The sequence below is a fragment of the Carcharhinus amblyrhynchos genome, chromosome 2, assembly GCF_965287045.1.
Source record: "Carcharhinus amblyrhynchos chromosome 2, sCarAmb.v2.hapA, whole genome shotgun sequence".
In the NCBI taxonomy this organism is placed as follows: domain Eukaryota; kingdom Metazoa; phylum Chordata; class Chondrichthyes; order Carcharhiniformes; family Carcharhinidae; genus Carcharhinus; species Carcharhinus amblyrhynchos.
Window position 1 is genome coordinate 135,517,591 of NC_137325.1, and position 17,349 is coordinate 135,534,939.

At 44.0% G+C, this 17,349-nt stretch overlaps 1 protein-coding gene across 1 annotated transcript in view; it reads right to left on the reverse strand.

Annotated features, from left to right (window-relative positions):
- The window catches only part of LOC145358735 (actin-related protein 3B), a 92,616-nt gene that overhangs the window by 48,391 nt on the left and 26,876 nt on the right, over positions 1-17,349 (reverse strand). The window contains exons 4-5 of the mRNA XM_080212993.1: positions 16,994-17,104; positions 9,900-9,995 (exon numbers count right to left, since the gene is read on the reverse strand). Of these exons, the coding sequence (XP_080069119.1) occupies positions 9,900-9,995; positions 16,994-17,104 (207 nt within the window). The remainder of the gene's footprint in view (positions 1-9,899; positions 9,996-16,993; positions 17,105-17,349) is intronic.

The window sequence follows — 17,349 nt, forward strand, 5'->3', positions numbered from 1 at the left end:
GGTAAATATGCGGGGTTAAGAGGGTAGGGCCAGGGTGGCATTGTTGTCGGTGCAGGCTCGATGGACCGAATGGTCTTGAATTAAGGATTCTCTGATTCTACCTTGATTAAAAAAAAGATGAGAAAACCTCCTGTTTTACACTTAGAATTTTTTGGAGAAAATTCTGCCCAGGGTCTTTTGTAATCATCTGAATAGACAGGCTGGACCTTAGTTTCACAACTCATCAAAAAAAGTACAGGTAAAACAGGGACATATCTATACCCTTATACCCCGTTGACAACTTGGGAGGGGACACTTTGAATATAACATTTCCTTCCACGGCAGCGCAAAGTTTTGCCCACTACACCTTCACCAGGATGATCAATAATAGATTTTCTCTGCTTGTCAGAGAAGGAAAATTTATACGCAAAACGACTGCCTGCTAGCTGAATGTATAAGCAGCGGTGAAGCATGAAACCGAGATACCAAACAGCCCTCCGTCAATCCTCATTACAATTAGGATTATGGGACAACTCAGTAGAACATAATTCACCGTAATGACTCCATGAAATGAACTGAAGTGCATAAATCTCTCTGAGAAGCGATGCAGATTCCTCTCCGGAATCATTGCAACCCTAGACCAAAGAAAATATTTCTATTTTGCAGGAGATTGTGTATCATTTATTATGGATATTCTGACAGAATTTGGTAATTAATTTCTTCCACGTAGTTGGAGCTAATCTCTCTAGTTTAAGTAATGGATGCTGCAGCTTTAGGCTAGGAAATGTGACTGGGCTATCTCAAAACTTTCCATTTAAGTATCTATTAAGAACGCATTCCTTGAACATCTTTAATCACCCTCAGATGATAGCAATTATTTTTTCTTCAGTATCTTTTTTCAATTCATAACGGACCCATTTTCAGCTAAAACATTTCATGATTTTTCAGCGATCGATATTAAATTAATTGGCAGCGATGTGCAAGATGGGACATTGACAAAGCAGCAGCAGCACAATAAAGTATCCTGACTTTTAGTATGGACTTTCCATTTACAGCTATGTTCACTATTAACTTCAGTAACTATGACACATGTAGAGATTACAGCACAGAGAGGGCCATTCAGGCCAACTGGATGAACTATGTGGTGTTTATGCTCCTTCGACAAAAGTTCACATTTTTAGTATAGTACAGAGCTATGTAATCAATGCCAAATGAATCACAGAATCCCTACAATGCAGAAGGCAGCTATTTGGCCCATCAAGTCTGCACTGACTGCCCAACAGAGCATCTTACCCAGGCCCCACAGTCCCCCATCCCATCCCATCCCTTTAGCCCCACCCATTTAATTCCCCCTAACCCACAGGTCTTGGACCACTAAGAGGCAATTTAGCATGGCCAATCCACCTAACCTTTAGGGCGGCACAGCGGTTAGCACTGCTGCCTCACAGCGCCAGGGACCCGGGTTCAATTCCAGCCTCGTGACTGTGTGGAGTTTGCACATTCTCCCAGTGACTGCATGGGTTTCCTCCAAGTGCTCTGGTTTCTTCCCACACTCCAAAGATGTGCAGGTTAGGTGGATTGGCCATGCTAAATTGCCCCTTAGCGTCCCAAGATTTGTCAGCTAGGGGGATTAGTACGGTAAATACTTTGGGTTACGGGAAACAGATCTGGATGGAATTTCCCTTTATTGTCGGGGGTTATAAGGACAGGGCCTGGGATTGTTGTCAGTGCAGACCTGATGTGCCAAATGGCTTCCTTCTGCTCTGTAGGGATTCTATGACTCTAACCTGCACATCTCTGGACTGTGAAAGGAAACCGGAGCACCCGGAGGAAACACACGCAGACACTGGGAGAATGGCCAAACTCCATAGAAACAGTCATCCAAGGTGGGAATTGAATCTGGGTCCCTAGCGCCATCGAGAGTATAGAAACACAGAGGGACCTAGGTGCACAAGTCCACAAATCCTGTTCTTAACGCTGTAAGGTGCTGTGCCACCATGCCGCCGCTGAACGTACACACTGAGAATACATATTCAATAAAGGTGTAACAAGAGATTAGAGGAGAAATGTCTAGCAAATAGAGGTCATTCTACCTTCCCCTTGTTGCCTTGTATCAGATGGATGAAAAACGGTGACATCTCGAAACTCCAGAACTTTGTAAAAAATTGTAACATTTATTGCAGTCTTAGAGGCAGATGAAAAGATGATCGGCTCCCAGTTCAGTTAGTATCCTTATAGCACTCAGAGGCCGTGGTAGAAGCTAGGGTTATATTTAATGAAAAGCTGTAGTCATTGGAATATATGTCAGTTTATTTGGGGTACCCAAATTCAGGTGTGGATATTGACATTCTTCTGTTAATACTGCTGGATTGGGAAACATGGTTTCGGTTGAAACCAAGCAGCATTTCTTTGGAGGAGATTTGCCTGCGGAATCATTTTAAACTTAAGTTTATTTATTTGTGACACAGGCTTACATTAACACTGCAATGAAGTCGCTGTGAAAATCCCCTAGTCGCCACACTCTGGTGCCTGTTTGAGTACACCGAGGGAGAATTGAGCTTGGCCAAAGTACTGAGGTGGCACAGTGGCTAGCACTTCTGCCTCACAGCGCCAGGGACCCAGGTTCAATTCAGGCCTTGGGTCACTGTTTGTGTGGAGAGTGCACGTTCTCCCCGTGTCTGTGTGGGTTTCCTCCAGGTGCTCTGGTTTTCTCCCATAGTCCAAAGATGTGTAGGTTGATTGGCCATGCTAAATTGACCCTACTATCGGGAGGGATTAGCAGGGTAACTATGTGGGGTTATGGGAATAGGGCCTGGGTGAGATTGTGGTCAAAGAAGACTCGATGAGCTGAACAGCCTCCTTCTGCACTGTAGGTACTTTATGTATTCTGTTCTATGTATTCTAACCAGGATGTCCTTTGGACGTGTTGTGACGGCATTCAATAGTTTGTGCCTTTGGAACTTTGGATAGAAAGAGTTTTATCTCCTGTTCTTGGGACATATTGGATAGCCTACCTGCGAGATCACAGACAACTTCTGGGGCATTCCCACCAATTTCTAGCAGGCAGCTTTGGAAAAAGACAAAATCCAACTGTTGCTTGGGGGGTTGTTGCATAAGGTTAAATCTCACAGGATTCAGGGTGGGGTAGCCAAATGGATACAAAATTGGCTTGATGATAGAAGCCAGAAGATGGTTGTAGAGGACTGTTTTTCAACTGGAGACCTGTGACCAGCAGTGTGCCTCAGGGACCGGTGCTGGGTCCACTGTTACTTGTCATTTATATGAATGATTTTGATGTGTGCAGTTTTGGTCTCCTTATTTGAGAAAAGATGTAGTGGCACTGGGTGGGGTGCAGAGGAGATTCACTAGGTTCATTCCAGAGTTGAGAGGGTTGGCTTATTAGGAGAGATTGAGTAGACAGGGCTATACTCCTTGGAATTCAGAAGAATGAGGAGCGATCTTATGGAAACTATGAGATTATGAAGGGAATAGATAAGATAGAAACAGGGAAGTTGCTTCCACAGGTGGGTGAAACTAGAGCTAGAAGGCAAAACAAGGGTGAGCAAATTTAGGACTGAGTTGAGGAAGAACTTCTTCACACAAAGGATTGTGAATCTGTGGAATTCACTGTCCAGTGAAGCAGTTGAGGCTACCTCATTGAATGTTTTTAAGGCAAGGATAAATAAATTTTTGAACGGTAAATTAATTAAGGGTTATGGTGAGCAGGCAGTTAAGTGAATCTGAGTCCACAAAAAGATCAGCCATGATCTTATTGAATGGCAAAGCAGGCTCGAGGGGCCAGATGGCCTATTCCTGCTCCCAATTCTTATGTTCTTATGTACTTAATTGGGCCAGTGGGCTGACGAATGGCAAAGTTTAATTTAGATAAATGGGAGGTGATGCATTTTGGGAGGGATATGGGACAAATGCAGGCAATTGGGACAAACTTAGGGGTTTAAGAAATAAGGGCAGCATGGACAAGTTGAACCAAAGGGCCTGTTTCCGTGCTGTAAACCTCTGTGACTCTAAATCTATCATGGTGACCTGTCCATCAATTCAAGACCCCATACATTTCCCATGGCTAATCCACCTAACCTACACATCTTTGGAGTGCGAGAGGAAACCAGAGCACCTGAAGGAAGCTCGCACGGACACAGTGGGAATGTGCAAGCTCCACACAGTCACCCAAGGCTGGAATCAAACCCGGGTCACTGGCACTCTGAGGCAGCAGTGCTAATCACTGAGCCATCATGCTGCCCCTTGGGTCTTAGAACAAAGAACAAAGAACAACCCAGCACGGGAAACAGGCCCTTCGGCCCAACGAGCCCATGCCGCCGCATCTTCCTACACCTACCCTGCCCTGTGTGTATGTGGGTGGAACCCCTAATGTAGCCAGATTCAGGGGAGAATAGTGTCAATTTAGTACACCAATCAGCTTAAGAGCACATCTTTGGGGTGTGGGAGGAAACCGGAGCGCCCGGAGGAAACCCACGCAACCACAGGGAGGATGTGCAAACTCCCACAGACACAGGCCCAAATCCATGAATCTGCACAGCTAGCAGTGATAGTCACTGAGCTGTTGTGGCGCCCGTCTGCTGGTCCAGGATTAAGCACACACAACGACACGAAGTACTAGGCCACTCCCGGAACCTCCAAGAGCAGCCCACGCATGACCCACCGTGTGCATGCCCCTCGTTTGACAACAAGGTGGACCGACATCTGTGGAATAAAAAGACAAAACATGTGATTGATTCTCAATTCAATAGACCATTGGGCAGACAGGGCAGGATGCCCCATGGGGTAACGGGATCCAGAAAGCAGGTTTTGCTTCCTTTTCTTTCCTTCTCTGTTGTGCTCTACTTCATCATTAAGACATTGACTCAAAACATGATGCAGCTTGACAGACAAGTTATTGCTATTTTGAACAGCTGGTCGCGAGCTCCTTCCAGCCTTTCATGTCAATGTTGCCTCACGATGTAGAGATGCTGGTGTTGGACTGGGGTAAACACAGTAAGAAGTCTCACAACACCAGGTGAAAGTCCAACCAGTTTATTTGATAGTAATCTCACAAGCTTTTGGAAAGCTGTTCCTTTGTCAGGTGTGTGGAAGATTCTGATCAGAGAAGGGCATATAAAGTCACACACAGTTTACAGAATACTGATTAGAATGCTAGTCTTTACAGCTAACCTGCTATTCAAGTCTTAAAGATGCAGACAATGCGAGTGGAGAGAGCGTTAGCATAGGTTAAAGAGATGTGTTTTGTCTCCAGACAGGACAGTGAGTGAGATTTTGCAAGCCCAGGCAAGTCATGGGGGTTACAGATAGTGTGACATGAAGCTGCCTCACTTCAGGGAAAGATTCAGAGTGTCATTCTTTGACCTCCCCTGGAGTGTTGTCCATTTGAGAATTGAGGAAACAGGGCCTATTGAGGGAGACACTTTTCAGCCATCTAGGCCCAGGGTCAAATTTTACCATCCCATCCACCACGGGAATCAGAGCGGGCGAGGGGCGGACCATCGGAAGGTCCGCCGACCTCAGGCGGGATTTTCCAGTTTCGGGTAGAGCAAGGCTGGAAAATCCCATCCATCGAATGCACCCACCACAGTTGATTTTGCAGAAGTTTTACCTGAAGTTACGAGTGTTTGTTTGATGGTCTTTCCATTGAATCTGAAGGATGCAGCAGAGGCATTGCTGATGGAATTTCACCAATGTCACAGACACACAGCCAAGGTCTCACTGCAGTACAGGAGCATGGTGACAAGAAAGTTGCAGTCATATCAGCATGAAGCAGCTGCAAGATTGGGAATGAAATTTCCTGGGCATTCAAATCTTTGAGTACAATCCACAAAGCTTCACAAATTACTCAATCAAACACTTCAGTCAAGTTGATGAGTACAATGAAGTATTGGTGTTGTTCTCAATATTTGACTTGAATTTCCCTGGTGTCAAAGACCATGTCAGAGGTTCCTCAGAAAAGGTCTAAAGCCAGACCTAATCATTGGAAGGATTTCCTCAGCCATAGAAAGCAGATGATTCAGGAGAATGCCTGTAAGGATTTCCCCTGCAAATGAAGGGCATGTGGTAGAAAGACAAAGCCTGAGAGATCCAACAATATGCTGACCATCATGACATGCAAGGTCAGATGGACAAAATTTTCTTCAGTCCAGGATGGCATTTTTCTTCTTAAGGATGACAATGGCATTCATTAATGTCGGAAAGAACATTTTCCACAACTCTTCAATAGTGAATCCTCAGGGACAGCTGCTACCTGCAGGCTATCCCTCCAGTGACCATAGAATCATACAGTGCAGAAAAAGCCCTTCGGCCCATCGAGCCTGCACCAACAAACAAAGTGATAGTTTTGGTGTATCCACTATGTATTGTATAATTCATATTGAATCTGATTAGATTGTTAAATTAAAATATGGTGCAATCTCCTTCATTGATCTTTTGTTGCCATTATTTGGGGATGACCACCCTTCTGAATTGATTCCCATGTGGATTGTAATACTCCAAACATGCATCTTCCTTCTCCTCTTCATCTAACCCCATCAGCGTATTGTTCTATTCCATTCCATCCTGCCCTTTCCAGTATCCCCCACCTGCTTATCTTGCTTCCTCTTAAGTATATCCAAGCTATTTATCTCAAATGAGGGGTAATACAGTGGTTAGCAATGCTGCCTTACAGCGCCAGGGACCTGGGTTCAATTCCCAGCTTGGGTCAGTTCTGTGTGGAATCTGCACATTCTCTCTGTTTACATGGGCTTTCTCCGGGTGCTCCGGTTTCCTCCCGCAGTCAAAGGACGTGCAGGTTAGGTGGATTGACCGTGCTAAATTGCCCCTTAGTGTCAGGAGTACTAGCAGGGTAAATGCACATGGTTATAAGGATAGGGCCTGGGGTGGGATTGTGGTTGGTGCAGACTCGATGGGCTGAATGGTGTTCTGCACTGTAGGATTCCATGATTACAAGTCATGTGGCAGTATCTAACCATTGTCTGGGTAAGCACAAGACTGATTTTTTTTAAAAACCTTGTTAACTCTAAGATGTTGGCAAGTGCCAATTCAAAGATCTATCTCAAAATTTAAATTAAAAAACAATGGCAAAAGTATTCTCAAACAAAGATGCTGCAAGGAAAAGCTACCAAATTAGAAAGATGTGGGAGTACATTTTATGTGTCACTGCTCCAAAGTGCTGCATTTCTGTTTCCATGGCTACAGATGGAATCACTAAATTGGGTAAAGGGACATTTCCGCAATCTGCTCTCCTCATTCCAAACGCTCAGATGGAGCATTAAAAAATTAGACATCTCTACTAGAGATGCAAATCACTCACCCAACGAACTTAACAGCAATTAGATCATGAATATCCCTACTTCGAAATTCAAGCTAATCGAGGCCCAAGATTAATCTTTGGTGCACAATCTTGAGAAAGAATTCTCCTGAGCTCGAGTTGAACCAATCCAGTTTCCATGTTCCTGACTCAAGTCTCTATTTTAAACAAAGAAACTAAAAATTTTCCATATATTTATGCTGTGTCATAGCACCAGGGACCTGGGTTTGGGTCACTCTCTGTGCAGAGTCTGCAACGTTCTCCCCATTTCTGCTTGGGTTTCCTCCTACAGTCTGGTTAGGTGCATTGACTATGCTAAATTCTCCCTCAGTGTAAAATAATACACTTTGGAAGGAGTCACTTGACAAGGAAATATACAATGAAAGGTCTGACATTGGAAAGTTCTGAAGAACAAATGGACCTTGGAATGTTTGTCCATAGACCTCTGAAGAAGGAAAGACAGATTAAGGCTTGGGTTGTTTTCTCAGGAGCATAAAAGATTGAGGGGCGATTTGATTGAGGTGTTCAAGATTATGAGGGACAAGGACAGGATGGATAGGGACCAACTTAATTGAATGCTCAGTTATGACGGGACACAGTGAGGGGTGGGAGGTTTGGGGGTGGGATGTGAGAAAAAGTTTTTTTTACTCAGAGGGTGGTGATGGTCTGGAATGCATTGCCTGAGAGGGTGGTGGAGGTGGGATACCTCCATATCCTTCAAAAGTATCTGGATGAGTACTTGGCATGCCATAACATTCAAGGCTGTGGGCCAAGTGCTGGCAAGTGGGATTAGGTGGGCAGGTCAGGGCCTGTCATGCGAACTTGATGAGCCGAAGGGCCTCTTCTGTGCTGTGGTGTTTTGTGATTCTGTACCCAAACAGGCGCCAGAGTGTGGCGACTAAGAGATTTTCATAGTAACTTCATCGCAATGTTAATGCAAGCCTACTTGTGTCAATAATAAATAAAAACTTCCATCTCAAATTTACTACCATTTTAGTAGCATGGTGTTTAGTAGTTATCATCTTTCAAAACAGAATATCCCAGTGTCAGCAGTAAGGCAATTCCTGCACAAGAGAACATAAGAACATAAGAACTAGGAGCAGGAGTAGGCCATCTGGCCCCTCGAGCCTGCCCCGCCATTCAATAAGATCATGGCTGATCTGTCGTGGCTCAGTTCCACATTCCCGCCCTCTCCCCATAACCCTTAATCCCCTCTCTTATCAAAAACCCATCAACCCGCGTCTTAAAAATATTTAGCGAGGCAGCCTCCACCACCTCAACGGGCAGAGAATTCCAGAGATTCACCACCCTTTGAGTGAAGAAGTTCCTCCTCAACTCTGTTCTAAACCGCCCCCCCTTTATCTTGAGGCTGTGCCCCCTAGTCCTACTGTCCTTTCTGAGCGGGAAGAGTCTCCCCACCTCTATCCTATCCATCCCATTCATCATCTTATACGTCTCAATGAGATCTCCCCTCATTCTTCTAAACTCTAACGAGTACAAGCCTAATTTATTCAGCCTCTCCTCATAGCTCAACCCCCTCAACTCCAGCATCAGCCTAGTAAACCTCCTCTGCACTCCCTCCAAGGCCAAAATATCCTTGCGCAAGTACAGCGCCCAAAACTGCACACAGTACTCCAGCTGCGGCCTCACCAATGCCCTATACAGCTAACGTTTGGAATTCTCTACCTCAGAGCTGTGGATACTCATTATTAAATATATTCAAAACAGAGATCAACCAACTTTTGGATATGAAGGGAATTAAAAGAGGTAAGGATAGTGCAAGGTGTGAGAAGGGAGGTGGGTGAGGAAATGGGATTTTTCAACTACAATCACAAGTGGTTCCTTCTTTACTTTGTATAATACTCCCATTTCAGCAGAATGCTCATAAATTGTAGAAGTCCATGAAAACAGTCCCCTCTGTTGGTCCGAAATAAATCTGGCTCATAACAACAATATTAATTTGTCGTCTGCCACTTACTAAGCAGCAGTTTTTTCACTGCGACATCTCACAATGAAATTTTGTAAGCTTGCTTCAATGACACTGATGAACGAGTGTCACAACCCTAAATTTGAAGAAGACTGGTTTGATGTTGTGAGATTTTGCACTCCAAGAATTCAATTTAGCCTGCCAAAAATGTATTAACCTTAACTTCTGACCTGTAACAAGCACTGGAGAGAAATAAACTGTCACCCCATCTGTCACACGAGATTTGACTGAGCAGTGCAAGGACATATTTGAATACAATGTACCTCTCAATTTTACTTTGTTTCATTACTTGATTGCTTAGGCAAAACAAATTTAAACATGTTGACAAGACACTGTCAAGTTAAAAACATGTACACACATCTACGTGACTGGCAAGAAAGCTGCCAGCGTGCCAATGCTGCACAGTTTCCAAACTTCGAGAAACGCGTGAAACTGGAACAAGGGTTAACTCCCAATTCTCTCTCCTGCCAGTGGCGCTATCAATATTGGCTGAGTGGGGAAGGGGAAGTCTAGGCTGGAACCCATACTGTTACAGTAACACGTGTTTGCCACTGCATCTCTCGCTAATGGCAAGAAACTCCCTGCTATTTACAATCTCCTTACCTGTACTGCAATATAAAGACCTGGAACATTAAAGGACTCGAACATGATTTCAGCGAGGTACTCTCGATTTTCTGGTGTGTTGAGAGGCGGTTCTGTCTGGAATACAAGAGTGCACTAATGTATGTACAAGACTAAATACATTCAACGAAACAAAGTTTTGTTGCTTTCATCACCTTGAAGATGAGATACATTGCTTCTTCAAACTGTAGGAGCTACTTCTTCCGCTTTTGATGTTGCCACATTTAATACTTGACCCAAAACTACACCCATTTTTTTCACTGCTAAAGTTGCTTTCAAAAGCCTCTTTTTTTCTTGTGCCAAATATTTTTCTATAATTGATTTCTATAGATCCTAAGTTACTCCTCAATTGAAACATTTGGGCAGCATGGTGGCACAGTCTACTGCCTCACAGTGCCAGGGACCCAGGTTCAATTCCCTGCTTGAGTCACTGTCTGTTCGGAGTCTGCACTTTCTCCCCGTGTCTGCGTGGGTTTTCTCCGGGTGCTCCGGTTTCCTCCCACAGGCCAAAAGATGGTAGAATCGTAGAATCCTACAATGCTGAAGAAGGCCATTTGGCCCATGCAATCTGCAACAATCACAATCCCACCCAGGCCCTATCCCCATAATCCCATCCATTTACCCGAGCTAGTCACGCTAACACTATAGGGACAATCTAGCATGACCAATCCACCCAACCCTGCACATTTTTGGAATGTGGGAGGAGAATTCAGCATGACCAATGTACCTAACCAGCACATCTTTCAGACTGTGGGAGAAACCAGGGCACATGGAGGAAACCCATGTAGGCATGGGGAGAACATGTACACTCCACACAGACAGTGACCCAAGCCGGAAATTGAACCCAGGTCCCTGGCGCTGTGAGGCAGCAGTGTTAACCACTGTGCCACCGTGCTGCCATGTACAGAATACCCACATGGATTTAAGGGCAAATGATGTTTAGCTTATTTGGTTGAGTGTTTTTTTGGTGGTGAGGTGACAGAGGGTTTATTAAGATAATACAGTTGTTGTGGTGTAACAGACTTTCAAAGGCATTTAATTAAGAGGCAGAGAGCTTTAGTAAGAGAACTCAAGACCAGTGAAGGAAGTCTGCCAAGGAGAAAAATCAGGGATACACAAGAAGCAAAATTTGGAGGAGTGTAAAGATCAAGGATGTTAGTCAGGCTGTAAGTTAGCTATAAATAAAATCACTCATTCCACATTTATCTGGTATTTCGTCTTTGACCTCTGAATAGACCTCGGCCTTCCTCTTTGATTTTATAATTTAAGAAGGATCACACGTTTGTCATCACTTGTTCTGAAGCAGAAAATGTTGAAAACAGACCTGTGAAGACAAAGTTCAGTGTAGTTTCTCAGGTTCCACTCATCCATCCATTCAACCATAGAGTTTTACAGCATAGAGACAGGCTCTTCAGTCCAACTTGTCCATGCCACCCAGTTTTTAACCACTAAGCTCATCCCAGTTGCCCGCATTTGACCCACATCTTATCCATGTAACTATTTAAATGCATTTTAAAAGACAAAATTGTACCCGCCTCTATTACTGTCTCTGGCAACTGATTCCAGACACTTACCACCCTCTGTGTGAAACAAATTGCCTCTCTGGACCCTTTTGTACCCTCTCTCCTCTTAAACCTATGCCCCCTACTTTTAGGCTCCCCTATCTTTGGGAAAAGATGTTGACTAGTTGCCTTTTCTATGCCCCTCATTATTTTATAGACCTCTGTAAGATCACCCCTAAGCCTGCTACGCTCCAGAGACAAAAGTCTCAGTCTATCCAGCCTCTCCTTATAACTCAAACCATCAAGTCCCAGTAGCATCCTAGTAAATCTTTTCTGCACTCTTTCTAATCTAATAATATCCTTTCTATAATAGGCTGAGCAAGACTGTACACAGTAAACCAGCTTTTCTCCGACGATATGTACTGACTTGCTACATAAGCCAAGCAGCTTTCTTTTAGACTTATGGTACCCTTGAGTTTTATTTTTCTCTATTTCTTACTTGATGACAAATTATTTTAAATGACGAATTTCAATATTACAGCCAGAATGGTTTGTTTTTGCATTTCTTTTTAAGACATTTCTTATTGTTCCAAATCTGTCAGTACTTGGGTCAAGCAGAGGACATGGAAAACTCTTGAACTTTATTTCTCTAAGTGCATGGTGATATGAGCTCCCACATTTGAAGAGTTGAGTGCAATTTGACAAGCGAAGATTATTTAGTGCAGGAAATAATGAGGGCTTTCCCTCGAAACATCTTTTAAGTGAAGCATTTTCTGTTCTATTTGCACAGATGACAGAATAAGATATAAAAAATGCTGGAAAATCTCAGCAGGTCTGACAGCATCTGTGGAGTGAGAATAGCGCCAACGTTGGACAGAACGTTAGTTAGGCCACATTTAGAGTACCGTGTCCAGTTCTGGTCGCCTTACTACCGGAAGGACGTGGAGACTCTGGAGAGAGTGCAGAGGAGGTTTATCAGGATGTTGCCTGGTATGGAAGGACTGGGGTATGAGGAAAGATTGAAGAAATTGGGGCTCTTTTCCCTTGAAAGACGCCGACTGAGGGGGGATCTAATAGAGGTATAGAAGATTATGAAGGGTATAGATAGAGTAAACAGAGGTAAGCTATTTCCGATGATAGACACACGTAGGACAAGGGGCCATGGACTTAAGATGAGGGGGGAGCGGTACAACACAGATATTAGAGGGAGGTTTTTCACACAGAGGGTAGTGGGGGTATGGAATGCTCTGCCAAGTAAGGTGGTGGAGGCAAACACGCTAGAGTCATTTAAGAGTAACTTAGACAGACACATGACTGGGTTGGAGATGGGTGGATATAGGAGATTGTTTTAAATAAGGGTCATTAGCACTGGGGCGTCCCTGGTAATGTAAATGGGTATGGTATGATAATAATGCTTTTTCTCTTTTCATTCACAGGTTTTAAGTCGGTCCACCTCGTGTCCAACGAGGGGCATACACGCGATGGGTCGTACTGGGGCTGCTCTTGGTTGTTCGAGATTGGCCCAGTGCTTAATGTCGTTAGTGTGTGCCTAAACTGGACCAGATACTGGGCAAGATGACAGCTCAGTGACTATCACTGATTGCTGTGCAGACACATGGATTTGGGCCGGTGTCTGTGGGATTTTGCGCATTCTCCCCGTGCTTGCGTGGGTTTTCTCCGGGTGCTCCGGTTTCCTCCCACACCCCAAAGATGTGCTGTTAGGCTGATTGGCAGGAATAAATTGTCCCTAAATCAGTTTCCCTCAATCTGGATGGCCATAAAACATTAGACAGGGGTCGTGGGTGGAGAGGGGGACTGGTGGTGTTGAGATGGCGGCGCGGGCTCGTTGGGCCGAAGGGCCTGTTTCCCGGGCTGATTTTGTTCTTTGTTTCGAGTCCTGCAACATCTCAGACCTGCTGAGATTTTTCAGCATTTTTCTGTTTTTGTTTCAGGTTCCAGCATCTGTAGTTTTCTGTGTATATCACGGAATAAGATAGTTGCTTTCTAGTCATTAAATTTCAACCTCAGCAATAGTCACAATTAAAAAAAATACATTTAAGTAGACTTATCATCAGAAATACAGGTGTACCAATTATATACCCTTTTCTTTCCCAGACCAAAGGTCCAGAGATATTTTCTGGGGCACATTTTTTTTCCTGTTTTACATTCTGAGCTATAAATTGGATTTACAAATCCTCATTCATTCCAAGACACAACTTTTAAGCAACAAAGTCAGTCCATGATTAACATCTGGCTCAAAGATGACTACATATCATAAACACAACAACCACAGTTATCACCAATAGCAACACATGTTTTGCCATCAAATATCATCAGATACATTTTTCACTGCAGCCCATGTAATTATCACCTTATATTGTTCTTTATACTCATTTCTCCCATGCTACACCAATAAACCAGTTCCCTGCCCTTTGTACCTTCTCCATCCCACACAGAGGCAACTCCCACAATACAGGGAAACAGGAAATAACAATTGACTATAATTACCAGTTCACATCATCTTTGTCCTCTATTCATTTTCCCAAAACTAATTTCAAAACTGACAAGGCATTTCACACCAATTATGCTACTTAATGGGAGGGTTACATCTCGTACTGAAATAAAAGCACTGAAATAGGACCTGACATTAAACAGATTTCTACCAACACTTCCACAAATCAAGGTTAATTAAAAGGCTTATTTTACTGTATTCAAAACTTAGTCAAAGTTTAGCAATATTACCATCCCAGCTGGTGTTACCACTCGATGGTAAGGTGCCAGAATGGAATCCTGGTTTTAAAAAAAAACGCAACGTCTACTTTTTTTTAAAGAAAATGAATATGGGGTGGCACAGGGGCACAGTGGTTAGCACTGCTGCCTCAACGCCAGGGTCAGGGTTCAATTTCAGCCTCAGGTGGACTTTGCACATTCTCCCCATGTCTGTGTGGGTTTCCTCCCACATTCCAAAGATGTGCAGGTTAGGTGGATTAGCCATGCTAAATTGTCCCTTAGTGTCAGGTGCAGGTTAGGTGGATTAGCCACGCTAAATTGTCCCTTAGTGTCAGGGGGATTAGCTGGACAAATACAGGGGGTTACGGGGATAGGGCTTGGTTAGGATTACATAAGAACATAAGAAATAGGAGCAGGAGTAGGCCATCTAGCCCTTCGAGCCTGCCCCGCCATTCAATAAGATCATGGCTGATCTGTCGTGGCTCAGTTCCACTTTCCGGCCCTCTCCCCATAACCCTTAATCCCCTCTCTTATCAAAAACCCATCAACCCGCTTCTTGAAAATATTTAGCGAGGCAGCCTCCACCACTTCAACGGGTAGAGAATTCCAGAGATTCACCACCCTTTGAGTGAAGAAGTTCCTCCTCAACTCCGTTCTAAAACACCCCCCCTTTATCTTGAGGCTGTGCCCCCTAGTCCTACTGTCTTTTTTGAGCGGGAAGAGTCTCTCCACCTCTATCCTATCCATCCCATTCATCATCTTATACGTCTCAATGAGATCTCCCCTCATTCTTCTAAACTCCAATGAGTACAAGCCTAGTTCATTCAGCCTCACCTCATAGCTCAACCCCCTCAACTCCGGTATCAGCCTAATAAACCTCCTCTGCACTCCCTCCAAGGCCAAAATATCTTTGCGCAGGTGCGGCGCCCAAAACTGCACACAGTACTCCAGCTGCGGCCTCACCAATGCCCTATACAGCTGCAGCAAGACCTCCCTACTTTTATATTCAATCCCCCTCGCTATGAAGGCCAGCATCCCATTCGCCTTCCTGACCACCTGCTGCACCTGCAAGCTGGGTTTTTGCGACTCATGCACAAGGACCCCGAGGTTCCTCTGCACCGTCGCCTGCTGCAGTTTTTCGCCACGTAAGTAATAGTCCTTCCTACCATTCTTCCTTCCAAAGTGGACCACCTCACACTTGCCAACACTAAATTCCATTTGCCATTTCCTGGCCCATTCGCCCAGCCTATCTAGATCCTTCTGCAGACTCTCCACACCCTCCACACAATTTGCCTTTCCCCCAATCTTGGTGTCATCCGCAAATTTCGACACCCTACACTCGGTTCCCTCCTCCAGATCATCTATATAAATGGTAAAAAGCTGAGGCCCCAGCACCGACCCCTGGGGCACTCCACTAGTCACCATCCGCCAATCCGAATAGCACCCGTTGACCCCCACTCTCTGCCTCCTATTTGACAACCAATCCTCTATCCACGCTAACACCCTACCCCCAACTCCAAGTCCCCTGACCTTCTGCAATAACCTCTTATGAGGTACTTTGTCAAACGCCTTCTGAAAATCCAGAAAGACCACATCCACCGGCTCTCCTCTATCCACCGCCCTAGACACATCCTCATATTGTTGGTGCAGGCTCGATGAGCCACCTCTGTCTACACTGTCAGAATTCTATTCTCTTCTACTGCTTTTTGTTTTAGAAATTGAGGATAAACAGAGTGACAGGGCTACCAATAAGCAGGCTAACTGAGGTTAGACACGCTCCATTCTGAAAGCAAGTGGCTGATGCCACCCAAACAAACTTCTATGAATTTCTCCTCAAAGACCCACAGATGATTATCATATGAGTGTTTCCACCACACCTTCAAAAAGACATGCCTTCGAATCTTCTCCCTAACACCAAAAGTAGAAGCAGGAAAAGGCCTTTCAGCCCTTTGAGCCTGCTCCACCATTCACTATGCTCATCCAACTCAATAGCTTGATCCTGCCTTCCGCCCCACCTTAATATTCTTTGATTCCCTTTGCCTCGAGTGCTCTATATAACTGCTTGTTGAAAATAATCAATATTTTGACCTCAGCTACTTTCTGTGGTATCAATTCCACAGACTGACTACTCTGTGGGTGAAGAAATTTCTCCTCATTTCTGTCCTAAACAATTTACCCTGCAACGTCAGACTGTGAACCCGTGTTCACGACAACCCCCACCACCAGGAACATCCTTCCTGCATCTAACCTGTCTAGTCCAGTTAGAATTTTATCAGTTTCTCTGAGGTTCCCCTGCCTTATTCATCTGAACTCCGGTCAGTCCAACCTGCAGCAAGATATGCTGAACGGGGTTAAGCCAGTAAGTGTGGTTGAGATACAGATATCGATTGAATGGCAAAGCAGGCAAAGTGGTGAATGGGTTATTCTTGTTCTCATCTTCCCAGAAAGAGCAGTTCCTCAGACCAAGGAGCAAGATCATCTGAATCACTATTTTGACCTACGGAGCAGTAATTATAATGCAATAAATTTATACAAGTAGTTTTCATTATAAATACTGAGCTCCAGTTTGCATATTGGAAAATAAAATGCATACAAAATGTAGCAAAAGCAACATTTGCACCAATTTAAGATTACTAATACAAGAGCAACATCTGACATTTTGTTTGCCTATTGTCTATTGCAGTTTAGATTGCATCAGCGTAGATTTGACCTGGCATAATGATTTGCTAGTATTTAGATACTATCATGAACACTTTTGACAAAAATTACGTAGAATATGCATTAGCAACCTCAAATGAACAGAATCATTATGATTGGCCATTAATACTTTAACATTGCCCTCACCATTAAGAAGTGATGATCTTCAGGTTCTGCTCGGAGATATTTGAATATCACGTGTTCCATAAATCTCTCCATTAGATCCCAGTCTTCAACTATTCCATGTCGAATGGGCCACTGGAAAGAGAAACTCCAAAGTCAGAAATGAGCATGTTGCCTTTTATATTTGATGTAGTTCTTTCCTTCAGTGACTTTTACCATGTAATTTCTAGATCTTATGACCAAAGAGAAACATAAATTGAGTATTGCTAAAAAAATACTTTTTTGAGAAAACACTTTGCCTTGTTCTCTTCTGTACAGTTCACAAGGCACTAATGTCAGGGGAAACAACAAATTTATGATGTATTAGAACACTGATTGAT